Raw genomic sequence first — 27,556 nt, 5'->3', positions numbered from 1 at the left:
CATAAGTACTTTAGAGATGATTTAAAGTATACAGGATGGGGCTTCCCTGGTGGCACAGTACTTAAGAATCCGTCTGCCAATGCAGGAGACACGGGTTCAAGCCCTGGTCCGGGAAGATCCCACATGCCGCGGAGCAACTAAAGCCCGTACGCCACAACTACTGAGACTGCGCTCTAGAGCCTGTGAGCCACAACTACTGAGCCTGCGCACCACAACTACTGAAGCCCGCGCGCCTAGAGCCTGTGCTCTGCAACAAGAGAAGCCACCACGAAGAGTAGCCCCCGCTCACCACAACTAGAGAAAGCCTGCGTGCAGCAATGAAGACCCAATGCAGCCAAAAATAAATATATAAATAAATTTATTTTTTAAATAAATAAATAAAATAAAGTATACGGGAGGATGAGTGTAGATTATAAGCAAAACCTGCACCATTCTATGTAAGGGACTTGAGCATCTGTGGCTGTTGTATCCAGGGGGTCCTGGGACCAAAAGCCCAGGGATACCAAGGGACGACTGCATATGCATCTCTCTGTTGTACAGCTCTGCTAGAATAAATGTCACCAAAGCACCTCAGTTTAAATCTCTTCCTTCCAAAACCTTCCACAGGTGGTAAGTTTCCTTCCAGCCAGTCAGTCAAGCCAGAAAATGTGTATTTTGTCCTATAAATCTTACTGATATTGCCTAGGTACATCTGAATTCATCAACCTAGACTATCCCTTCCTCCCTACTTCTACTCCCATTGAACTAATTTGCGCTCAAATGATCGCTACCCCTGACAATAATTTTCATCACTGATTTTTAGCAGGCTAGAGATATATTCAGTGTTACTCCTGAAAGGTCATTTGATGGTCCTAAGGAGAATGGGATGGAGGAGTGGAGGTGGCATAAAACTAGAGGTAGGGATATCAGTTGAGAGACTCTAGTGGTAAAATACATAAGTACTTCCCAAAGTTTTTTATTTTTAATAAATTTATTTTATTTTTATTTATTTATTTTTGGCTGTGTTGGGTCTTCATTGCTGTGCGTGGGCTTTCTTTAGTTGCAGTGAGCAGGGGCTACTCTTCATTGCAGTGCACGGGCTTCTCATTGCGGTGGCTTCTCTTGTTGCAGAGCATGGGCTGTAGGCGTGCAGGCTTCAGTAGTTGTGGCTCACAGGCTCTAGAGCGCAGGTTCAGTAGTTGTGGCACACGGGCTTAGTTGCTCCGCGGCATGTGGGATCTTCCCGGACCAGAGATTGAACCTCTGTCCCCTGCATTGGCAGGCGGATTCTTAACCACTGTGCCACCAGGAAGCCCCTTCCCAAAGTTTAACATGTTAAAATGGACCCTCTGATCCAGATGGTTTGGGGTGAGGGTCTGAGATTCTTAGATGTTCTCAAGTGGTGTCAAGGCTGCTGGTCCATGGACTGCACTTTGAGTAGCAAGACTTTACACGAGAAACAATGAAGTCTTGAAACAAAAAATGACAGTGGAATCAAAAGGAGGGCATGGACTAACCAGATATTAAAGAGACATGACTTGTTGACCTGAGCTACCTGAGGTTACCTGAGCATGAGGTAGCCACACTGAGTTGACACAGCTCCTGCGAATGGTACAGAAGGGATGTTTGAATTAATCTGTGCAACTTTGCTTTAGAATGATAGCTTTTTGGAAGCTATCCTTTATGTTATCTTGAAGGATCCATGGAGATACTGGTACCCTCCAGTTAAGATTCTCTGGCAATATAAACTTTTCAAAAGCATAAAGTCAGAAGAAATAGAAAACATTTACTCAGCATATACCATGAGCCAGTCACTCCATGCCTCTGCATATGTTATTCCTTCTCCTTGAATATCTCCATGCCCACATCACTCACACACACACACACACACACACACACACACACACACACACACACACACACGAATTAACAATCTCTTCCTTTGTGTCACTGCCACATCTTTAATATACTTATCACACTGCACTGGAAATGCTGAAAGCAATTCTACAATCATTGAAAGTGTGGGTTTTGGAGCCAATCGAACTTCAGTTCAAATCATAGCTCTGCCATGTATTGGGTTGATGATGAAGACAAGTACCTTTGCTTCCTCAGTTATAAAAATGGAGGCGCCATCTACTGTGAGGTCATGTGTAGCCTTCAAGATGCTTTCCTTCAAGTAATAGGAAACCTAATTCACAGTGGTTTAAACAAGGAAGAGAATCTATCAGCTACTGAAACAGAAAAGCCTAGAGGTAAAGCAAGCTTTGAAATAGGCTAGTGTAGAGATTAAGAAATCATCAGGGTTTCTCTGAGATTCTTTCAGTGATACACTCCTCTTCCTGTGCCCTTCATGCTAATAAAAATGGTTACAGCGGGCTTCCCTGGTTGAGAGTCCGCCTGCGGATGCGAGTCCGCCTGCGGATGCAGGGGACACGGGTTCGTGCCCCGGTCCGGGAAGATCCCACGTGCCGCGGAGCGCCTGGGCCCGTGAGCCATGGCTGCTGAGCCTGTACGTCCGGAGCCTGTGCTCCGCAACGGGAGAGGCCACAACAGTGAGAGGCCCGCGTACTGCAAAAAAAAAAAAAAAAAAAAAAAAAAAAAGGTTACATCAGTTCTAGCACTCACATCTGTATTAATACCCCAACCTGAAAATAAGAATGCCTTTGTTTGGTGTTCCCAGCTAAAGTTAGGAGTATCTCTCTCCTAATGCCTACCACTGCAGGTCACATGGCCATCCCTGAACCAATCACTGTAACCACAGGCAGGAAATGCACTGATTGGCTTCACCTTGGTCAGGTGCTCCATCCTTTGAGCCAGGAGTGGAATCACCCTCCCTGAGGATCTACAAACAGGAACTGGGAGCTGTAGGGAAGGAGGGTGGAAAATGGATGCTGGAGAGACAGCTGACAACTATTCACTACACCACACCTATTAGTACATTATACAAAGGGCATGGCACAGAATCTTGTCTGCAGTTTGTGGGCGCACAGTAAGTGGTAGCTGTAATTTGCTTATAAGTCTATCTACTAGACCAGAAGCAAACAGAGAATGGGGTCCTTCTCAGCTCAGGCGTCCCTCATGCCTAGCACAGCACCTGGGACATAGCGTAAATATTTGTTGAATTAATGTTAACAGTTGGAATGGGAAATACAATGTGATAGAGTTATAGAAATTATTACAAGAAAAAAGAGAGGATCGTATGACTTAAGGGAATATGAAAACATACACTGTTGCTGGTCCACGACACTGATAAGATAACCAAGCTGGATATAGTTGAATTACAGACTGGGGTTAAAATTGGAATAAATTTCAGTATATATTTTTAGGGGTCTGCTCTAATTTTGGGTCAATTCAGAAAAGAAATACTAAGTGCAGTGTCTTTATCTGCTTTGCCTGGCTTGGGAGTAGAAGAGAAGAAAATCAACCTCTTTCTTTCCCCCTTAAATCTATTCAAGAAGTATTGCTTGAGCATGCGCTACATGATCCCATATTATATAGGAAAATAAGTTTCAAGAGGACGGCTGATCTAGTCTATTATTTTGTGGATCTTAAGAATCAATGTCAATTAAAAAGACACTAACATCGATTAATCCCACTATGTGCCAGGCGCTGTCCTTCAAGCTTTCACAAATGTGATCTCTTTTAATCCTGAGTAAATTGAGGCTGTGAAAGGTTAAGCTCCTTACCCAGAATCACACAACTAATAAATAAAGACCCAGGTGCTGAGAGGCACATGCCTCAGAACCACTCTTCTTGTTACTAGAAAAGATTTCCTTGTATAAACCTCAGGGACTTTACAAGGGAAATATTGGATTACGGTAATATGACTCATTAGCCCAATTTAATATTACCTATTCATTATAATATAATGATGCTTGCATAGCAGAGCATGCTGCTGTATTTCTGCCTCTGGCTCAGATCACAGGAACTATGAACATAGGCTGATTACATGACCTACATACTCAATATTAAGAACACTTTGAATTGCTCTTATTTATGTGGTTGAAAATATACGGTCTAATTTTGGTCAGCAGTAGCATCTAGGTAATGCTGACTCAGAAGGGAAACATTTGTTGTTGCCAGGAGAAGTGCAAGAGAAAAGCTGAATCACACTGTACCACATCAAATGTTAACACTATTAATATAACGTGCTGAATAGTGAGCAAGATGGAATCAGACCATCTCTGACCAACAGGTTCGTCATTCTACCAGTGGACAGATCCAAGAAATGTCACGGTACTATGTCCCTACGTTGTATTATGTTTCTATCAACTAAGCTTATAATTAGTGTGTGGTTATCTGGCCAATGACACCAGTGTAGTGTACAATCCAAAAAGAGGATTGCAAACTCAATGCCTTCAGGGGCCAGGTGGGTAATGGAAATGAACACATTGGGCAGGTTGTCAGACGTAGGGAGTGAAGTCTACAGTGAACTCTCCGATGGAAGTAGATTTTTCAGGAGATGCCAGAAACCCAGGTTTTTAATATGAAATTTCCCATCTTCAAACTGTGATTGCCATAAAGCACTCTTGTGGGCCAGATCTGTCCATTCTCCCCTGCATGCCTCTGTTAAAAGACTCCTAGTTCATCTCTCATTTCTGTCTTCTTCTATCCTATGGAAGTCTGAACTTGCTTGGGTTCCAGTTTTCTTTTTGAGATAAGAGTTTCTGATACATGCTGTAGTTGTCTATTTGAGACATTGAGAAATTAAATCAATTTTAAAATTTTTATTATTTTTTATACAATTGTTAAAGGTTACACTCCATTTACAGTTATTACAAAATATTGACTATATTCCCTATGTTGTACAATTCATCCTTGTAGCCTATCTTACGCCCAATAGTTTGTACCTCCCTCTCCCCCACTCCTATATTGCACACCCCCAACTGGTAACCACTAGTTTGTTCTCTGTATCTGTGAGTCTGCTTCTTTTCTGTTATATTCACTAGTTTGTAGTGGTGTTTAGATTCCACATATAAGTGATATACAGTATTTGTGTTTCTCTATCTGACTTATTTCACTTAGCATAATGCCTTCCAAGTCCATCCATGTTGCTGCAAATGGCAAAATTTCATTCTCTTTTTATGGCTGAGTAGTATTCTACTGCCATACACACCATAAACATACCACATCTTCTTTATCCATCCATCTCTTGATAGACACTTAGGTAGCTTCCATATCTTGGCTATCCTAAATAACGCAATTTTGTTTTTTGGCCGCACCGCACACTTGCAGGGTCTTAGTTCTCCGACCAGGGACTGAACCCAGGCCCTCAGCAGTGAAAGTGTGGAGTCCTAGCCACTGGACCACCAGGGATTTCCTAATAATGCAATTTAAAAATAAACTGTTTCTGCTTTATGGTCTTCATTTATTCAATCAAAAATGTCTCTTGAGTACCTATTGTAGGTCAGGTGTTTTTCTGGGAGCTTGGGATACATCAGTCAGCAAAAGAGACAAAGAATCCTGCCTCCCTGGAGCTTGGGGGAAGAGAAGGGTGGAAACATGCAATAAACAATAAACATAATAAATACATAAACTATATAGGATAGTAGAAGAAGACGTTATAGCTATGGAAAAATAAAGTAGAGCTGAGTAAGGAGGATTGGGAGAGTATAGCGGAAAGGGGGGCCAATGACAATTTTAACCAGGGTGGTAGGGGCAGACCTTATTGAGAAGATACATTTAAGCAAAGAATTGAAGGAGTTGAGGAAGTTGGCCATGAGATTATCATAGGGAAGAGCCAGTGCAAGGATCCTACAGTATCCAGCCTCCATTAGGGCCCCCAGTGACCCCCTGCCTCCTGGTGTTCATGCCCTTGAGGGCTGAATTTAGAAGAGAGGAGAAGAGAGTGTGGCAGAAGTGAAAGTGTGTGACTTGAAAACTAAGTCATAAAAGGCATGTGTTGGTGTTTTCTTGAGTGTTCTTTCTCTTGGATCTCACTCTACAGAAAGGTGTGTTGGGAGCTGCCCAATGGAGAAGTTCATGTGGTGAGGAACTGAGGTCTCCAGCCAACAGCCAGGTGAGTGAGTTTGGAAGCGGGTCCTCCAGCCCCAGTCAAGTCTTCACAGACGGCAGCCCCAGCTGCCATCTTGACTGTAACCTCATGGAAGATCCTGAGCTCCAACCACCCTGCTAAGCCACTCCCAGATTCCTGACCCACAGAAACTCTGTGAGATAATGTATGCTTTTTCTTTTAATTACACTTTGGGGTAATTTGTTACACAGCAACAGATAAATAATACAGACCCTAAATAAGACTGTGCCTGGAGAATGTGAGGCAGAGAGGGAAGTGGTAGGAACTGAGAACAGAGGGTCAAGGTGAAGGTGTGGTAGGATCTCCAGGCTTCTATAAGAATCCTGGTTGTTCCTCAGAGTGAGATGGAGAGCCACTGCCAGGGTTCATTCTCAGAAGAGTGACATGAGATGACTTACTGGTCTGACAACTGAATAAGAAGGTAGGATTTCTTTAGCACTATATAACAAATTATTTCATACTCATGATGATTCAGAAAAGCTTTTTCTTTTTTTCTCCCTTGCCTCTAATTTCTGTCCTTGATTATCCTGTCAGCCTTGGGTTTTCACTCAAGTCTTCCTTGGATATTCCATGTGGACCTTACATTCTAGCATCTTCCATATCTCAAAACCTCGTCCTTCTCCCTTCAGGAACCCATCCAGAAACAATATTTTGGATGCTGCCTGACTTCAGCAGAACTACTTTTAAACCTTTGTAAAATCCAGACACTCTACTCTTTGTTTTAGAGGATTACCCTACATTGTATCAAACATATTGAAATGCACCCACATCCCACATTTAATATAGATGATATAATTATGTGAATTGAGTTGCAGATTACTGGCCGACATTATATTCTCTTTTAAAAGAGATTTAAACTTACTGATTTTGATTTTCTGAGATTTTTTTTTGTATTTTGAAGCCATACCTATGTATGTGTAGACATTTATGTATATATGCATGTATGTATATGTGTATACACATACACACACTCCAAGTTTTAAACATCTTTATAAACCTTCAAAGGTCAAAGACCCTAATCGCCGTGCTTACAGTGCCCAAAAGGTAAGATAACCTGGAACTAGTTTCCTTATATCCTGTAGAACAGAGTTTCTCAACTTAGTACAATTGACATCTGGAGTCAGATTATTTTCTCTTGTGGGAGCTGTCCTGTGCATCGTAGGACGTTTAGAATCATCCATGGGCTCTACCCACCAGATGCCTGCAGCACACCCTCTCCCCTCCACCCCACTGTGACAACCAAAAATGTCTCCAGACATTGCCAAATATCCCCTGGGTGTAGGGTTGTCAGATAGAATACAGAACTTCCACTTAAATATAAATTTCAGATCAACAACAAATCACTTTTATTCATATGCCCCAAGTGCAACATTTGGGACATAATTATACTAAAAAAAGTGTTCAATGTTTGTCTGAAATTCAAATTTAGCTGGGTGTCCTATACTTTTATTTGCTAAATCTGGCAACCCTACCTGGAGAGAAAAATTATCCCCAGATGAGAACCATTGCCCTCGATCTTAATTCCCGCCTCTGCCTTCCCTTCTCTCTATGCTTGAGCTTTAATGGTATATTACTTATTACACTGGTTAGTAAAGTCAAAGAAATCTACTTTCTTCAACTTCAGGGGGTTTCTATGCATGAATGCAATTAGTGCCATTGTCAGTACTCATTTACACAGAAGTCAACCAACCAGTATTTCTTGAACTCCTTTGGGCAAAGCATTGGGCTAGAGGGATACAGAAGAAATATAAAATATAACCCTTAACTTAGAAGAGCTCCAATTTCATTGGGAGAAAATATAATACATACAAAATAGCTTACAATAGAGAATAAAACAAAATAAAGTGCTAAATTATCTGGTACAGACTATAAATGCTCTCAGAGTCAGGAGAAAAGAAGTGTAACAAAAGCCAGAACAGGCAGAGATGGCTTTGTAGCAAGGTGTCGGGGACTGGGCTTTGAAAAACAACTTTAAAACTAGAGTAGGTACTCAGTTCAATAAACATTTGGATTTTGTTGTTGTTGTTGTTGTTTAATTAATTTTTTTATACAGCAGGCTCTTATTAGTCATCAATTTTATACACATCAGTGTATACATGTCAATCCCAATCGCCCAATTCATCACACCACACCCCCCACCCGCCCACCGCCTTCCCCCCTTGGTGTCCATACGTTTGTGCTCTACATCTGTGTCTCAATTTCTGCCCTGCAAACCGGTCCATCTGTACCATTTTTCTAGGTTCCACATACATGCGTTAATATACGATATTTGTTTTTCTCTTTCTGACTTACTTCACTCTGTATGACAGTCTCTAGATCCATCCACATCACAACAAATGACCCAATTTCATTCCTTTTTTATGGCTGATTGTATTTATGTACCCATTGTATATATGTACCACAACTTCTTTATCCATTCGTCTGTCGATGGGCATTTAGGTTGCTTCCATGACCTGGCTATTGTAAAATAGTGTTGCAATGAACATTGGGGTGAATGTGTCTTTTTGAATTATGGTTTTCTCTAGGTATATGCCCAGTAGTGGGATTGCTGGATCATATGGTAATTCTATTTTTAGCTTTTTAAGGAACCTCCATACTGTTCTCCATACTGGCTGTATCAATTTACATTCCCACCAACAGTGCAAGAGGGTTCCCTTTTCTCCACACCCTCTCCAGCATTTGTTGTTTGTAGATTTCCTGATGATGCCCATTCTAACTGGTGTGAGGTGATACCTCATTGTAGTTTTGATTTGCATTTCTCTAATAATTAGTGATGTTGAGCAACTTTTCATGTGCTTCTTGGCCATCTGTATGTCTTCTTTGAAGAAATGTCTGTTTAGCTCTTCTGCCCACTTTTGGATTGGGTTGGGTTTTCTTTTATTATTAAGCTGCATGAGCTGTTTATATATTTTGGAGATTAATCCTTTGTCCATTGATTCATTTGCAAATATTTTCTCCCTTTCTGAGGGTTGTCTTTTCGTCTTGTTTATGGTTTCCTTTGCTGTGCAAAAGCTTTGAAGTTTCGTTAGGTCCCATTTGTTTGTTTTTGTTTTTATTTCCATTACTTTAGGAGGTGGATCAAAAAATATCTTGCTGTGATTTATGTCAAAGAGTGTTCTTCCTATATTTTCCTCTAAGAGTTTTATAATGTCCGGTCTTACATTTAGGTCTTTAATCCATTTTGAGTTTATTTTTGTGTATGGTGTTAGGAAGTGTTCTAATTTCATTCTTTTACATGTAGCTGTCCAGTTTTCCCAGCACCACTTATTGAAGAGACTGTCTTTTCTCCATTGTATATCCTTGCCTCCTTTGTCATAGATTAGTTGACCACAGATGCGTGGGTTCATCTCTGGGCTTTCTATCTTGTTCCATTGATCTATGTTTCTGTTTCTGTGTCAGTACCATATTGTCTTGATTACTGTAGCTTTGTAGTATAGTCTGAAGTCAGGGAGTCTGATTCCTCCAGCTCCGCTTTTTCCCCTCAAGACTGCTTTGGCTATTTGGGGTCTTTTGTGTCTCCATACAAATTTTAAGATTTTTTGTTCTAGTTCTGTAAAAAATGCCAGTGGTAGTTTGATAGGGATTGCATTGAATCTGTAGATTGCTTTGGGTAGTATAGTCATTTTCACAATATTGATTCTTCCAATCGAAGAACATGGTATATCTCTCCATCTATTTGTATCATCTTTAATTTCTTTCATCAGTGTCTTATACTTTTCTGCATACAGGTCTTTTGTCTCCCTAAGGAGGTTTATTCCTAGGTATTTTATTCTTTTTGATGCAATGGTAAATAGGATTGTTTCCTTAATTTCTCTTTCAGATTTTTCATCATTAGTATATAGGAATGCAAGAGATTTCTGTGCATTAATTTTGTATCCTGCAGCTTTATCAAATTCATTGATTAGCTCTAGTAGTTTTCTGGTAGCATCTTTAGGATTCTCTATATATAGTATCATGTCATCTGCAAACTTCTTCTCCAATTTGTATTCCTTTTATTTGTTTTTCTTCTCTGATTGCCATGGCTAAGACTTCCAAAACTATGGTGAATATCAGTGGTGACAGTGGACATCCTTGTCTTGTTCCTGATCTTAGAGGAAATGCTTTCAGTTTGTCACCATTGAGAATGATGTTTGCTGTGGGTTTGTCGTATATGGCCTTTATTATGTTGAGGTTCCCTCTATGCCTACTTTCTGGAGAGTTTTTATCATAAATCGGTGTTGAATTTTGTCAAAAGCTTTCTCTGCATCTATTGAGATGATCATATGGTTTTTCTCCTTCAATTTGTTAATATGTTGTACCACACTGATTGATCTGCATATACTGAAGAATCCTTGCATCCCTGGGATAAATCCTACTTGATCATGGTGTATGATCCTTTTAATGTGCTGTTGGATTCTGTTTGCTAGTATTTTGTTGAGGATTTTTGCATCTATATTCATCAGTGATATTGGTCTGTAATTTTCTTTCTTTGTGACATCTTTGTCTGGTTTTGGTATCAGGGTGATGGTGGCCTCATAGAATGACTTTGGGACTGTTCCTTCCTCTGCAATTTTTTGGAAGACTTTGGGAAGGATGGGTGTTAGCTCTTCTCTAAATGTTTGATAGAATTTGGCTGTGAAGCCATCTGGTCCTGGACTTTTGTTTGTTGGAAGATTTTTAATCACAGTTTCAATTTCATTACTTGTGACTGGTCTGTTCATATTTTCTATTTCTTCCTGGTTCAGTCTTGGAAGATTATACTTTCTAAGAATTTGTCCATTTCTTCCAGGTTGTCCATTTTATTGGCATAGAGTTGCTTGCAGCAGTCTCTCAGGATGCTTTGTATTTCTGCAGTGTCAGTTGTAACTTCTCCTTTTTCATTTCTAATTTTATTGAGTCCTCTCCCTCTTTTTCTTGATGAATCTGGCTAATGGTTTATCAATTTTGTTTATCTTCTCAAAGAGCCAGCTTTTAGTTTTATTGATCTTTGCTACCGTTTTCTTCATTTTTTTTCATTTATTTCTGATCTGATCTTTATGATTTCTTTCCTTCTGCTAACTTTGGGGGTTTTTTGTTCTTTCTCTAATTGCTTTAGGTGTAAGGTTAGGTTGTTTATTTGAGATATTTCTTGTTTCTTAAGGTAGGATTGTATTGCTATAAACTTCCCTCTTAGAACTGCTTTTGCTGCATCCCATAGGTTTTGGGTCATCGAGTTTTCACTGTCATTTGTTTCTAGGTCTTTTTTTATTTCCTCTTTGATTTCTTCAGTGATCTCTTGGTTAATAAGTAGTGCGTTGTTTAGCCTCCATGTGTTTGTATTTCTTAAGATTTTTTCCTGTACTTGATTTCTAGTCTCATAGCGTTGTGGTCGGAAAAGATACTTGATACAATTTCAATTTTCTTAAATTTACCAAGCCTTGATTTGTGACCCAAGAGAATCCTGGAGAATGTTCCATAAGCACTTGAGAAGAAAGTGTATTCTGTTGTGTTTGGATGGAATGTCCTATAAATTAAGTCCATCTAGTGTAATGTATCATTTAAAGCTTGTGTTTCCTTATTTATTTTCATTTTGGATGATCTGTCCATTGGTGAAAATGGGGTGTTAAAGTCCCCTACTATGATTGTGTTACTGTCAATTTCCCCTTTTATGGCTGTTAGTATTTGCCTTATGTATTGAGGTCCTCCTATGTTGGGTGCATAAATATTTACAATTGTTATATCTTCTTCTTGGATTGATCCCTTGATCATTATGTAGTGTCCTTCTTTGTCTCTTGTAATAGTCTTTGTTTTAAAGTCTATTTTGTCTGATATGAGAATTGCTACTCCAGCTTTCTTTCGGTTTCCATTTGCATGAAATATCTTTTTCCATCCCCTCACTTTCAGTCTGTATGTGTCCCTAGGTCTGAAGTGGGTCTCTTGTAGACAGCATATATATGGGTCTTGTTTCCACAACAAGAGAAACCACCGCAATGAGAAGCCCGCGCACCGCAACAAAGAGTAGCCCCTGCTCGCCACAACTAGAGACCCGGGCGCAGCAACAAAAACCCAACGCAGCCATAAATAAATAGATAAAGAGGTAAATAAATAACATATTACAAGCAACTTACCTATAACCCTTAAAAAAAAATTCACACATCACCTGCAGAAGATTCTCTAATACTGTTCTCACAAATTCATTATTGGCCAAAAGCCTGGAAATTGTGGTTCACTTTAGCAATACTTGAAATTATGGAGCAAAAACAGACTGCAAAAACTCGGCAAATTATAATTTTTGTGTGGTGGGTCTGTATCTTACTGTTCAGTATATTAATTTAATACTTCATGTCCCTTTATTAAGTCCTCTAAATATTGTTTTCTCTGGCATTCAACCCATGCATAAACTGACTTTTTCCTGTTTTCCTTTCATAGCAAATAGTTAAACTGGCCAAATGTACAACAACTTTGCTGACATACTTTTTTCCCCCTAAGAACATTCTCTTAATCTTCAATTTAGAGGCCTGCTATTGAAGAAATCAAGTGGACAGGGAATATTTTCACTTTGGTTTAGCAGTTTCTGTTTCAACTTTCCAATTTACAACCCTTATGCAGAAGACATTCAGAAAGAATGACCCATGAAACTTTAACAAACCTGAACTCTACATGTTACTTTATTTCATTTGTTCTATCCCCCTTCAAATTCTAGAACTAAAAGCTAACACATGGGTACAAGGAAAGGAATTCCATCTCCCACCCTCCAAGTTAACTTCCTGACAGCCACTTACTATTTCCATTATATCCACAACAGTTCAATTATAATATTGAAACAACAGAAAGGGACCTGATGGGAATGTTAAATGAGTGCAGCCACTACGGAGAATAGTATGGAGGTTCCTTAAAAAACTAAAAATAGAGCTACCATATGATCCTACAATCCCACTCCTGGACATATATCTGGAGAAAACTCTAATTCGAAAAGATACATGCACTCCAATGTTCATAGCAGCACTATTTACAATAGCCAGGACATGGAAGCAACCTAAATGTCCATCAATAGATGAATCGATAAAGAAGATGCGGTATATATATATACAATGGTTCGAGTCCAACAGTAGAAGAAAAGCCAATGTCCCAGTTTGAAGGCAGTCAGGCAGTAAGAATTCTATTACTTGGGATGAGGCCAGCCTTTTTGTTCTATTCAGGCCTTCAGCTGATTGGACAAGGCCCACCCACATTAGGGAAGGCAATCTGCTTGACTTAGTCTACCAATATAAATGTTACTCTCATCCAAAAACACCTTCAGAGAAACACCCAGAATAATGACTGACCAAATATCTGGGCACCCCGTGGCCCAGTCAAGTGGACACATAAAACTAACCATCACAAAGGGTAATCTAGTGGTTTGGAGAAGGCCCAACTATCAAGATTCCACCCAATTCCCCCTTTTTTGTTTTGGCCATGCCACATGGCTTGCGGGATCTTAGTTCCCTGACCAGGGATCAAACCCAGGGCCCCTGCAGTGGAAGCATGGAGTTCTAACCACTGGACTGCAGGGAATTCCCTCCACCCTTTTTAAATTTTTTTTTTTTTTTTTTTGGCTGTGTTGGGTCTTGGTTGCTGTGCGTGGGCTTTCTCTAGTCGCAGCGAGCGGGGGCTACTCTTCATTGCGGTGCATGGGCTTCTCATTGCGGTGGCTTCTCTTGTTGTGGAGCACAGGCTCTAGGCGCATGGGCTTCAGTAGTTGTGGCGCGTGGGCTCAGTAGTTGTTGCTCGCAGGCTCTAGAGCACAGGCTCAGTAGTTGTGGCGCACGGGCTTAGTTGCTCCGCGACATGTGGGATCTTCCTGGACCAGGGCTCAAACACATGTCCCCTGCATTAGCAGGCAGATTCTTAACCACTGTGCCACCAGGGAAGCCCCCTCCACCCAATTATTAAAGACAAACAATCCAGTCTTTGTAGAGCTGGGGAGAGGTGTGACGAGATGGTTTTCAGAGGGTATGTGCAAGTTGGGCCAGGGGCATCAAAGCCTACAAGTCATAGCCATCTCCAAGAAAAGACAATTTTATGGGCCTGAGGCCAAAGTAGGTGAAGGTCTGGACTGTGCCCAGCTTAAGACAGAAACAGCTGCCTGCACATGGGGATGAAAATGAAAGGGCCATCAGACCAGACTGCTCAGCAGCAGTCCAGAGGCAAAAAACAAAGATGCGAAATCCAAATTACATTCATTCATTCAGCAGTATTACAGGGCCTCTGCTACATGCCCAACGCTGTGCTAGACATTTCAGATACAAGTATGCATAAGAAATATATTCTTCCCTCCAGAAGCTCAGTCTAGAAGGGAATACAAATATGCAAACAGATAATGATTATCCATTGTGGAAGGCTCACAATACATTGCAATGATAGCATAATGTAAAGTGTCTCAGAGGTCTTCTTGCCACAAAATACCCTCTTATCTCCACCCCCTCCCACCACAGCAATAGTTACTAAAATTCCATCCAGAGATTCATTTGTGTTAGCAATTAAAACACAAAAAAACAAAACTCAACTACAAAGGCTGTCATCCACATCTCAGTAAATTAGCTTAATAAACCTACTTTTCTAAATGTAGCTGAAATCAGTCAGATAGAGAGAATGGGAGTTTTGAGAGGTGAGGAAAAGACATGAGAACGATTTGGAAGATATCGCACTAAGTAAGAGAGAATGCAGGGAACGGGCATCCAGAGGAAGGAGAGGATCTCTGAAAAGAAAGGGGACACTTCAAGGTCAAAATCTTCAAGTACAAGGACCCATTAACTTTCTAATACTTTCAGAAAATGAACCTAATTTCTAATGGAAGCTGCCTCCAGAATGTTCACTCACTTCAAAATTCTCCCTAGGGCTGATTGATCCTTCCACATTTTCTTCCCCCAGAGGGAAGAAAAGATCCAAAGAGGAGGCTCTGCTACCATCTCTCTACATCATGGCTGTTATGTCACTTAAGTAGTCTGATCCCTAACTTCATCACAGTTATTCTGTCCCCTTGGATTGTCTTGGGTGGTCAGGGTTAGGGAGGGATGAAGGACAGGAGAAGGGGGCTTGTTATGGCCATTCGACAGAGAAAGTAAGGAAGGTATGGATAAATAAAGATTTAAGGAAAGGAAGACACAAGGGGGAAGAGAACTAAAAAAAAGATATGCTTCTAACTGATATATGCCAATAATGTTACTCAGTTACTAACTATTCCATTTTATTCACTTGGTTGGCTACTGCTCACAGTAGCTTGAAATTCCAAGTACATCCTTTATTGTTAATCTCCAGATTTCCCCTTTCACTTATTCCCCATTATTAAAAGAAAAATTTTCAATAGTTGTTTAATTGCATTTTCTGTTCCTTTAGATTCTAAACATTGTGGGTAAAACTAGGTTAAGTGCAGTCAATGCAAGGTCAAGATCTTCAGGCACAAAAAATCCATTAAATTTCTAATTTAATGAACCTAATTTCAAATGAAAGCTGCCTCCAGAATATATGGTTAAGCGTGTTCTGGGTATAATTTGTTTTGGCAAACACTATAGAAATTCACATAAAATTTCACTGAACTAAAAGTAAATTGCCCACCTAGCAAAAGATATTTTTCAATAGCTTCAAATGAATCCTAAAGGATGACAATTCTTGGAGAGAAATAAAGTATGGGTGAGTTAGAAATTGTAATTCTGGGTCATCTACCTCAATTAGAGAGACTATCTATGTTTAATTTGGTTGTGGTTAACACAGTTGACTTGGAGGCCTTATTTAGACACAACCTGAAATACCAAAGTTAAATCTCTATATCTATGTGTTTTACAGTGAAAGAAATGAAACAAAATTTTCTTCAAAGTATTAAAAACCAAAATTGCAATTATTAATGAAGTACTAGAATGTGAAACTGTTTTTCTCTTTGAATTATCTTTTAGTAGCTGTAATTTCTCTGATTCATTAAACACTTTTCTTATTCTGGCCCCCCAAAACATCAATACAAATAAGATAAAGTTTTCCTAAAGCACCCTTCATGAACCCCTAAATGAACCCCTAAATGCAAAATCTCATGAACCCCTAAATGCAAAATTTCACTGACTGTGTAGTAGGCAGATAATCACTTTGTCTGCTGAATCACCTTACTGACAGATTTTGAGGAAAATATTTTTACATGCCACTCTCAAACTTGTTATCAGAAATTGTTATGCAAAAAAAATTGCAAACTTGCAAACTCTCACATTGCCTAATTTTTCCTCACCAAACCCACTATGATATAGCTAAAAGGGAATAACTTTCATTAATTTTCCTACAAATGAAAAAGACTGATAGGTTACAAATTATGCATGATTTTTAATTACAAGTAAGCTGGACAGAAACATCTACTTTATTCAAAGTTGAGGAACAGCCAATGGAAATTTCCCTCTAATTTAGAACTTAAATGCCTTTCCTTTTTCTTCTCTTTCAAGATCTCATCTCATCTGATCCTATCATCACCACTCCAGTTCACAGACCTTCAGTCTTGCGACTTTCCATCCTTCAAGACCCAGCTCAGGCATCTCCTCCATGGAGCCTTCCCAGGTTGCCTCAGGCACCATGATTTCAAAGTACCTACTGCTTATGTCACTAACCTACAGCTGGGAAGCATTACTTGAGTAATATTCAAGCTTTCTATTGACCACTTGTCACGGATGCTGTTCAAGCAATCAATGATGAATCAGATTAGATGTCCTGAGAACCTGATTATCAATTTCTTCACTTATACTCCCAACTAGACCACGGACTTCTTTTAACAGTTATCGCCTTGTTGTTTACCCTCTTCACATCCCTACAGTGGCCCTTTAATAACATTTATTATTTACATAAGGGTTATGAAATTTTATCTACTATGGTTATCCTGGTGGACTATAAGGATGGTTGCATCCACTTGTATAGAAGGAAAAGATCTCCCCTGAACTGAGAAATCATTTTTCAGTTATCTGGGTAAAAGGCCTATATCTGAGACTGGAAATGGAAACCATGAGTCCAAAAAGATGGGACTGGGCACTCTTGATTTTACTGGTAGCAGGGCCAAGGAGACAACTCCCCGGTAGTGGTGGCCAATGGCATAACCATACAATGACCATCAGGGCATCAGAAAAGTAGGAAAGCTGGGTAGATGCCATTAGAGTTACAAGGTAAATACCTCAAATGCCAGGACCCAGGATCAAAAAGCAATATTCTGTAAACTTTTTTCAAAAAAATGCTTCAACATCCTCTAAATTTCCCTTTTGTTTTCTACACGTATTAGGTCAAGTTGTTTTGAAAATTCAGTCTACCTCAACTCTGTCAAGGGAAATCAATGAAAGGTTTTGCCTTTGCCTGAGCAACCAGGGGGCCAGAAAAGGGGCCAGGTGGCAACACACAAGCAAGTTAAAGAAACCTTATGAATGGGAAAACCTGGAAGAAGAATAAGAGCCACCTGCTCTGTTCTAAACACTGGAAGGTTGAGAGTGTGTTTTACCAAGGACAGCAGCATTTTAAAACAAACACTGCATTATTTCGAATGAGTTCCATTTCTCACACTAAAAAAAAAAGTAGTCCTGCATAAAAATTAAAAGGGTATTATTTGCAAAAATTCAGAGAATACATGCTACATATTCTCTCTAACAGAGTAACACATTATTGAGTAAAGATTATCATACTTTTATGAATAATAAGCTTTTCCCCCTCGACAGTATAAACAAGGTTCGTTTTCTGAAATATTTTCCCAAACACTATTCTTCCACCATAAGTAATATTGAAGCTCATCTAAAAGATTGCCAGGTAGTTCTTTCTATAGTTACTCTGGATATTCTTTTCAAATGACAAAACGTGTCTTATATGTTGTGAAATAGCTCTTCTGTTGTATGAACTACTTGTAAAACTACTGAAAAAAATTATTTTAGAATTAAACTATCTAGAAATTTCCTTACTCTTGCCCCAATAATGTAAAATATATTCATATCTGTTAAATTCAAATAAATCCACACTTAAAAGTTATTTACTTATGACATATAAATTTATATTACAAGTTATATAAATTATATGCTTAAAATATTTAGGCATACATTCTTAAATTAATCTTAAATATAAATTCTCAAGATAAATATATTAACATCTCAGTGCTTCACATCTTTAAATCTGTGAAGCACTCCATGGGAAGCAACAGAATAGTGATGCAATTCTCGGGTGAAAATTGCTAAAACGTCTTGAAATAGTCAAATAATTGTTAAACCCACTGGTTTTGAAGTTAGAAAAACTGAGTAAATCTGAAAAACTGGATCAAGTTTCTCATGTACACCTTAAAGATTACCTATAAAGATTTATGTTAAAGCACTAATTTTAAAAAAGATAACATCAGTGTGAATTTGGGGTAACCATTTTCCCTGGAACTTTATGGAATAGACTTCTCCCTTCCAGAAGAAAACTTATTAATTTTTTTTAGAAACTTCACTCAATATATTTCTTTTAAAAGTGAAATATTTTATATATTTCGTATATCTAGGACATGGGATATTTAGCCAAGTGACTATGCTGGAAACTAAAAAACATTAACTAAAAAAATAATTAAAAACTATAAAAGTAGAAGACATCAGTAAACTACACTCTATACAGAACACTAATCATACACTGTGCACATTTCTTCTTACATAAAACGTACTTGCAGAACTTTAGTATTAGCATAACAATAAATTATTATACAGCATTTTAGGGGAAACTCTGGTTATTCCATATTCCTGATTGAATTCTGTGTAAACAGAAATTAACTATAAGGACTATTTTTGGTATAAAAGGTAATCCGAGCCAAAAGTGTTTAAGAGATAACCTGAGATTTTAGAAGAGAGATGTGTACAATCAAAATGGAAGCTCCTTAAATCAACTGGCAATAAAATATTAGACCAGAAATAGTAATGATTATAAACTGCCATTCTGCCACTGTTATTGATATTAACCAAAGTATTAGGGAAGAGAAAATACTAGAGAAGTATCAATAATACTTTCGGATTAGAATAAAAAAAAGGAGATTTGAATAGAATTGAAAGTTATCATTGCTAATTAAAAAACAATTGGGTTGGGCTTCCCTGGTGGCGCAGTGGTTGAGAGTCCGCCTGCCGATGCAGGGGACACAGGTTCGTGCCCCAGTCCGGGAAGATCCCATATGCCACGGAGCGTCTAGGCCCGTGAGCCATGGCCGCTGAGCCTGCGAGTCCGGAGCCTGTGCTCCGCAACGGGAGAGGCCACAACAGTGAGAGGCCCGCGTACCGCAATAACAAAACAAAACAATCGGGTCTACAGAACAGTAATTCTTCAAAATGGAGCACATAACTGGTAAGCAGGGTACTTCATCTGCAGGCAATCCTCTGCATTTAAGGGGAAAAAATTAGGCAATTTCAGGGAGTTCTTGACTTGTCATTTCTCTGGAGGTCTTTCAACTTCATCTGTTCCCTTTATATAAAGGAAAGTAAAAGCTGATTTCAAGGTACCATTACCACCCTGTTGTGAAAAGCAGAGGAAAGTGGCCCACAGAAAACCACAGAGCCCAGTGTAAGCTGTTCTCCAGTGAACAGGAACGAGGCTGAAGTTGGTCAGCTATAACAGAGAGAGAAAGAGTCTTTTAGGGCTCATATAAACCAGACCCATGAGTTGGCATTCTAAGTAGTTTGAAACTCACCTGTACAAAAGGCCAGTACATCAGACCACTCTGGAATAAAGAGAAACTTTATTAGGATGCTTTTTAATCGCACAAAACGATCACACAGTTCGTTCTATAAAGCATTAAGAAACATCAGGCAGGTGGAATGTGGACGCGGTATTACATTTCAGACTAAGCAGATTAAATTAGACTACTTATGGTCTCTTGAGTGGAAGAGGGTAAGGAGTTGTACAAACAGCCGTTAGGCACAAGAATAAAGATTTTTATTATATTCACAAATTTACAATAAAAAGTCTACCTGAATCAGTACCAATTCTGGAAGACAACTGCTTTCAAAATAACAACACATATTTATTTATTTAAATTTATTCATATTTTACTTTTGGCTGCGTTGGGCCTTCGTTGCTGCGTGCGGGCTTTCTCTAGTTGCGGCGAGGGGGGGCTACTCTTTGTTGTGGTATGCGGGCTTCTCATTGCGGTGGCTTCTCTTGTTGTGGAGCACGGGCTCTAGGCGTGCAGACTTCAGTAGTTGTGGCATGCAGGCTCAGTAGTTGTGGCTCACGGACTTAGTTGCTCCGCGGCATGTGGGATCTTCCTGGACTAGGGCTCGAACCCGTGTCCCCTGCATTGGCAGGCAGGTTCTTAACCACTGAGCCACCAGGGAAGTCCACAACACATATTTATATATTGCAATTTTCCTGTTGGCCCATGCAAATGATGCAAGGGAAATATTGATAAAATACAGGATCATCAATCAATTTTTAAAACTCTAGACTAAACTGTTCTTTATGGTGATTTGATAATAATATATTCTAACTACTTCATGCTACAGAATAAGTTTAGCTTTTAAGATGTATTTATTTGTGGGAATTCCCTGGTGGTCCAGGGGTGAGGACTCGGGGCTTTCACTGGTGGGGCCCAGGTTTGATCCCTGGTCAGGGAACTAAGATCCTGCAAGTCGCGTGGTGTGGCCAAAAAAAAAGATGGATTTATTTTAACAGGCTTTAACCTGTTCATTCTGACAAAAGAGTCATCATTATGGATTTTTTTTTAAAGATAGAGATCTTGGTATGTAAATTATATCTTAAAAAAAAAAAAGCTAGAGGTTTTTAAAATAGTCCTTACAAGTGGTATTACACTAGTAATATAAAGGTGGTATTATTTTTTCTTTTTTTGTTTTTACTAATTTTTATTTTCTAAAGTTTCTATAATAAACTGTTGCAATAAAAGCTATTTAAAGTTTAAAGTGTATACTCATTTAAGAATTTACTACTTCAGGGGCTTCCCTGGTGATGCAGTGGTTAAGAATCCGCGTGCCAACGCAGGAGACACGGGTTCGAGCCCTGGTCCGGGAAGATCCCACATGCCGTGGAGCAACTAAGCCTGTGCACCACAACTATTGAGCCTGTGCTCTAGAGTCCACGGGCCACAACTACTGAAGCCCATGTGCCTAGAGCCCGCGCTCTGCAACAAGAGAAGCCACCACAACGTGAAGCCCACGCACCGCAACAAAGAGTAGCCCCTGCTCTCAGCAACTAGAGAAAACCCGCGTGTAGCAGCGAAGACCCAATACAGCCAAAAATTAAATAAATGAATAAATAAATAAATTTATTTAAAAAAAAAAGAATTTACTACTTTAGGAAAAACCCATCCAAACATGGCTTCACTTCTTATGGCAATTTTTTTTCTTCAGAATGTAGCCTCACTCAGTGTGCAGATCTTGGTCTCCCATGCCATTCCCCACAAAAAGGAAAAAGGACTCCTCAAAGAAATGGTTGATTCCAGGGCCAGAGTAGGGCAGGTACAAGGTACAAGATGAGCCTAGAACATCTATCTTTATGATATAAAGTAAGGAAGTGGCTTAAAAAAAAAAAAGATGGGGGGACTCTCAAGGAAATAGGAGCCAGCTTGAAGCGACTCTCACTGGCCAAGTCTGGGACATTTGCAAAACAAAAATAATTAAACACAGCAATGAGTTACAAACCATCGAAAAAATGGGAATCCCTGAGTCCCTACTGATAACAGAGAAATAAGCAAATAACTGGGAGAGAAAAGGGGGCTCTTGCTTATAGAATGCTGCGCACTACCTAGTAAATGCGGATGGGTCACCGTAGATGTGTCCTTGCCCATCAACCCTACTTCCAATTCATCATCAAGACCTACCAATTCTATCTCCTAAGTATTTTTGAAATCCTTCCTCTGCCCACTGCTTCATGATTTCTTACGTGAACTTGGTCACAGTAACCCTCTAACTGGTCTCCCTTGCCAGTAATCACTTAAGTTCAAGATCCTTGGCATGGCCTTCAACACCTTCCGAGATCCAAAGTCATTTGCAGTTGTTCCTCAATTCATATTTTATATTCTATGAATAGCATCTCTTGTAGTTTCTCCCTTACAGGTACACCACAGTGTTTTATGCATTCCTTCCTCAGCTCCTTCTGCCCCTGGAAAGGCCCCAGGTATCCGCCTAACTCCCCTGAGTTCTTTAAGACTCCGCTCAGGCATAACCTGCCCCCGGAAGCTTTCCTTGAGCCGCATCCTTACATCTCCATGCTGTGCTAAGTACCCGTTTGCATGCTCTGAGCACTGCTCCTGGCATTGAGGTTAATGTTTGTCTATTTACTTGTCTATCTACCCCACTACATTGTAAGTCCCTTAAAGAGAGTAGCAATGTGTGTGCGTGTATCTCTCTCTCTCTCTCTCTCTCTCTCTCTCTCTCTCTCTCTATATATATATATATATATATATATGTTTTGTATTATCTTCTGCTAACACCTAGTGCAATGCCTAGCAGATAGTTTCTTGTTATGGGAGATCTTCAGGAAAGTCCCCAAATGGTGCTGGGCATCAGACTGCCGATACCCTCTTTCTTCTCAAGGGCATAGATACAACTGACTCATTTGGAACCACTGTTTTTGTTGTGTTTTGCTTTTGGTTTTTTCTTTTTTAAAATATTTATTTATTTATTTGGCCGTACCAGGTCTTAGTTGCAGCACCCAGGATCTTCGTTGCCGCGTGCGGGATCTTTAGTTGCGGCATGTGGAATCTAGTTCCCTGACCAGGGATCGAACCTGGGCCCCCTGCATTGGGAGTGAAGAGTCTTAACCGCTAGACCACCAGGGAAATCCCAGAACCACTGTTTTTAAAAAGGTGTGTAAAAGTCGCCACGTTTCTACCCAATGAAGATAGCCTGTATGTCTTCATTAAAGAAGGAGAATCTGAAATATCTGCAAATCCTTGGTCAAAGCCCCTTTCTTTTACAACTCTGCTTGGCTTGCTCTTCGTATAAATGTATAAATGTTCCTTTCCCAAAGTAAAGCAGAAGAAAATCATATTTGGATGTCACCATGGGCCCATAATTTTTGCCTCAAGAGAAGTAACAAGAGTTCTGAATGCTTTTCCCCCCGGAGGGGCTCAGCAGCATGTGGCTTCCACCCTCCCTGTCATCTGCCTTCAACCACCAAGCGGGTGATAATGGTTCTCGTGCTCAGAATAGTTCAACAGAAGATGCTGGGGGTGTGGGTGAGAGTGGCGGGATGGCTGGGGCTGGCTTGGCACTGCTTTTGATCAGGAATTAAGTAGATGTGGAGCCCTAGACAAGGCTGTGTATATTCTGGAATCCTGAAAATTCACCTCATTGTCATTAATAGAATCAAATAGAATCAAACATTGTCATTAATAGAATCACACTAGGCCAGAGATGGAAAGCATCCCTGACTCTGCCAGGTCTTGAGGACACTGCTCAATAAATCTTCATTGAATAAATGAATAGATATTTGTGGGATTGGATCATATATATATTTGTACTGAGCAAACAGGGCAAGAGGTGACTTGATTCCAGCCTCAGGATAACCCTGGGAAACACCTTCCTTTTCTGTAAATACCTCTGTGATGTCAAGAAGGTTCCTTTCATAGGGACTCAGCAGAATGCACACTTGGAAACATCAGCTCTAAATGTGAGAATGATTCCATTAAGCCACTCACATTCTACTATTCCTATTTTGCAATAACTTCTTTGGCTCCAAAAAAATCACCGTGATCACTAACAAGAATAAATATAAGAATGTCAGAAATCGTTGTGAACATTGACTAAAATTCAGAGACACATATAGACACTCTTAAAGCTTCTCATTCAACTATCAAAACAAATTTAAGATCTGTCAAAATATAGTACCCTGTGCCAACCAACTGGAGCCCTAATTTAAGAATTTTTTTTTTTTTTTTGGTGGTACGCGGGCCTCTCACTGTTGTGGCCTCTCCCGTTGCGGAGCACAGGCTCCAGACGCGCAGGCTCAGCGGCCATGGCTCGCGGGCCCAGCCACTCCGCGGCATGTGGGATCTTCCCAGACCGGGGCACAAACCTGCGTCCCTTACATCGGCAGGCAGACTCTCAACCACTGCGCCACCAGGGAAACCCAAGAATATTTTTATTTAAATGTATTTAATGTTAAAAAGATACAAAAAGATCCTGGTCGTATTTTCAAAAGTCTGTCTTACCTTATATGTATTCCAGAATTTCTGTCTCAGGTCCAAAAATATGTCATCCTTTTCCTGGAGAATACTCATACCTATTTGAAAAAACACACACCAAAAGAATTTTAAAAGATTTAATACGAAGAATACTGTATAACAGCTCATGTTCAAGTTTTCTATTCCAATATGCAAGGTAACCACCACTATCACTAACTCAGTATGTTCCGTCTGACCCAACAGTGAAAACAAAAGATAATCTCCATTCTAAAGTTAGGTAAATTTTAAAGTGATGATAAATATGAACTGAGAATAGCAGGGTACCGAGTTATAGCAGAATGATTATTTTTTTAAAATCTGTTAGAGAATTCACAAAAACCTCAGTGTTAGCATGGTGGGACTATTGGTGACTTTTCTTCTCTCCCTTCAAAACATGTTGTGAAATGTTTAAAATTTTAAAAATTTAATTTCCTTCTTTTACAAAAAGGCTGCTGGACTCTGGGTATTCTAGCAACTGCAGATTTCCCATCTAAGAGGCTTTCTAAATGGAATTTGAAAGCAGAACACCAGTTCAGACTTCCTAAAAACATCCGGAAAACTTTGACGTTCAACAACCCTGAAAAGGAAGTCAGGGAACAAGGACAAAACCCTCCTATTTTAGGAAAATGACAGTGCTTTAAAAAGTCTCCTCCAACTCTGATTAGGAAGAAGGGGAAATAAAATCTTTTTAGTCAATTGCAGGGGATTCTTAGAACAGGACCGGTAAGAAAACGGAGCCCAATATTGGTAATAGTATTCCACTTACCCAGCACTAATTAAGGGCTAAGCACTTGATGTGTTTTCTTTCATCTGACCCTCCTAACCCTCAGCTAAGGATGATGGAGTTGCAGAGGAGCAAAAGAGCTCAGAGAGGTTGATAGTGATCCAAGTCCAACCCAGGTGTGGATTCCGAGCCAGACCTTTCAATCACAACTATTCTACCTCCCAAGGCAGCCCCAGCACAAAGGAACATCTGATACAGGCAATTTCCAAGTCTGAAGTGCCTTGAACAAACATCCAACCCACCCCCTTCCCACCATTCCCCCTTCAGTTTAACATGAGGAGAGGGAAACAGGGCCCAGAAATCTGAAATGCAAAACAAAGAAGCAATGTGGGCAGGAATCGGTTTCAGGGGCCTCGGGCTTGAACCACAGGCCCCAGCAGCCCTGTGACTGCAGCATCTTTCTGGTTTCAGGAACACTGACATTCCCCAGGGAGATGAAGACCATGACATGGATTGTGTTGCTTTCGGGCAGGTCGTTTATCCCTTTGAGCCTCAGTTTCCTTGTCTGTAACATGGGAATAACAATACCTGCCTCACTGGGTTGTTTGAGGATTAGATAGGAATCTGACTCCCAAATGCCAGCAGCCCCCAACCCTCCATCCCATCACCAGAGTACAAGGGCACTGCAGTAACAGGCATGAGGAACCTGTTTGCCAATCTGGCCTGGAAGTCACGCGCTGGGATCAGAGACAGATCTTCTGATAAATCAGGCAGCTCCTGGTCTCAGGTCCTCTATCCCCTGACCTCACTGACCCCATGGGCCATGCGGTTGGCACTGCATCAGGCATGTTTCCTGTGGAGTTTGTGAGTGACTCTGGCCCCCAAAATAAGATCCAAGGGGCAGTGTAGGTTCCTTCAAAGTGGTGACTTGACCACTTCAACACAGTTTAGAAGAAAGCACCAACAGCCACTGACAAGACCCCTTGGGGGATCTGTGATCTCCAAGGCCAAGGCCAGGCCCAGGACCCTTGAATTTTCTTAGGGGATCGGGTGCCCCTCCCCTGCCCACTCCCTTCCAAGCAATAGAAAACGCTATGAAGGTGAAGGCCACAGAGCCCTTGCCATTGTTTTTAGAATTTAGGGCGCTAAGAAAGGTTCCCAAAGTCAGGCCCTCAGGCTCCAGGGTGGACTTTTTGAGGAGGGGGCTCCCCAGACCCTCACAGGTACACAGTCCTCTCATGGCAGGGGTCCGAGGTCTCCTGACATTTTCTGTGGGTTTTGATATGGGGATGGGACCCCCTTCAGGGAAATCTTGTTACAAAAGCAGCACTACCGCCCTGAGCACACATTTTGAGGGGAACCGGGCCGCACCTCAGATTACACCGGCTCTGCCCGCACCATCCTGAATCCCCTCACCTTTTGTTTGTATGTTGAAAAGGAGTATCCCGCCAGTGGAAAGGAGACCCCGCCTCACAACATGGTCACGGGGCTCACAGCTGACATGGTAGCAAGCTGGGGTCTCCTCGACGTTCCCGTGGACCTTTATCAGGGGAAAACGGATCCCCAGCCCTGCCTCCTCACTTCCGGCCTACGTACGCCCCAGGACCCCTGAAACCTCCAGCCCCAGACTACGGGCAACCCAGCGTCCGAACTGCGACCTGGCCCCCTAATTCCTGGCCTCTCCGGCAACCTTCCCTCAATTTCTTTCCCCACAATCCTGTTAATCCACGGTCCCCAAACTTCTCGACCCTCGCACCTCGACCTCCGGCCCTCATCCAGACCCTCCCAGTCCCCTGAACCCTGGCCCCCACCCCAGGATTCCAGCCCCGGTCCCCGGCCCCCAGAGCCCCAGCCTCCTGCCTGGTCCCAGCCCCTGAAACCCCGACCCCTGCCTCTCGTCCCCCAATTCCGGATCCGCCTCAGTCCCCCAGTTCCGGCCCCCAGGTGCCTGGCCCGGCTACTCACCGAAGTAGAAGGCAGAGACGTACACCGGCCCGCCGAACGCCTGGTCGCACAGCACCTTGGCCAGGACGGCGCGCGGCGCGCGCCCCGGCAGCGCGCGCTCCAGCAGGCGCAGCCACACGTAGTTGAAATTCGCGTGGAAGGCCACGGCCACGGTGGCCACGTGCCGCGTCTGCCGCCAGTCAGCAGGGCCGCCCCGCAGCCGCTGCTGCAGCGCGTCGCCGGCTGAGAAGAGCGCGGCGTAGAGCAGCACGTTCGTGGGCCAAGGGTAGCGCCGGACGGTGCGCAGGAGCTCCCGCCACCAGCCCGCCATGCCCGTGCCCTGGGCGTCGGCCAGGGACCGCCGCCAGCTCCGGGCCACGCCCACCGCCCCCTGCCCCCCTACCCCCTACCCCCCGGCCTCCGCCCTCTGCCCCCAGCCATCGGCGCACCGTCTCCCGCCACCTGCACCTGCCTCCTCTCCACGCTCGAAGGCGATTGGGCGCCCCGCGTACACCCAACTGCACCGACCAATCCCGTGGCCACTGGCGATCCTGGAGGCTGAGCTTTTGAAATACTGCTGGTCCGCATATGCATTAACCCCTTACAAGTCATGTCCAGAACAGGCAAATCCTTACAGACTTAAGGGGCTGGGCGATGGGGGGGATGCGAAGTGACTGCTAACCGGGTGTGGGATTCTTTTTTGGGGTGATGAACTATTGTATAATTAGATAGTGGTAACAGTTGC

The 27,556-nt window shown here is 41.5% G+C and overlaps 2 protein-coding genes across 3 annotated transcripts in view; both read right to left on the bottom strand.

Annotated features, from left to right (window-relative positions):
* The window catches only part of BMERB1 (bMERB domain containing 1), a 174,798-nt gene extending 150,598 nt beyond the window's left edge, over positions 1-24,200 (bottom strand). Inside the window, exon 1 of the mRNA XM_060122659.1 lies at positions 24,132-24,200. The gene's annotated coding sequence lies outside the window, so the exon portion shown is untranslated. The remainder of the gene's footprint in view (positions 1-24,131) is intronic.
* MPV17L (MPV17 mitochondrial inner membrane protein like) lies at positions 19,256-27,142 on the bottom strand. 2 transcript variants are annotated; one of them, XM_060122660.1, is made up of 4 exons: positions 26,833-27,142; positions 24,132-24,202; positions 19,653-19,682; positions 19,256-19,570 (listed from the first exon to the last, which is right to left on the bottom strand). In XM_060122660.1, the coding sequence occupies exons 1-4, from the start codon at positions 27,140-27,142 to the stop codon at positions 19,391-19,393; spliced, it is 591 nt and encodes a 196-aa protein (XP_059978643.1). In that variant the 3' UTR covers positions 19,256-19,390. The 2 variants fall into 2 exon arrangements, with proteins under 2 accessions (XP_059978643.1, XP_059978644.1); XM_060122661.1 differs by lacking the exon at positions 24,132-24,202 and having other exon boundaries at positions 19,371-19,570.
* Between the last annotated feature and the right edge of the window lie 414 nt (positions 27,143-27,556).

The sequence above is a fragment of the Lagenorhynchus albirostris genome, chromosome 15 (genome assembly GCF_949774975.1).
Source record: "Lagenorhynchus albirostris chromosome 15, mLagAlb1.1, whole genome shotgun sequence".
Lineage (NCBI taxonomy): Eukaryota > Metazoa > Chordata > Mammalia > Artiodactyla > Delphinidae > Lagenorhynchus > Lagenorhynchus albirostris.
This window is presented reverse-complemented; position numbering and strand designations above follow the sequence as displayed.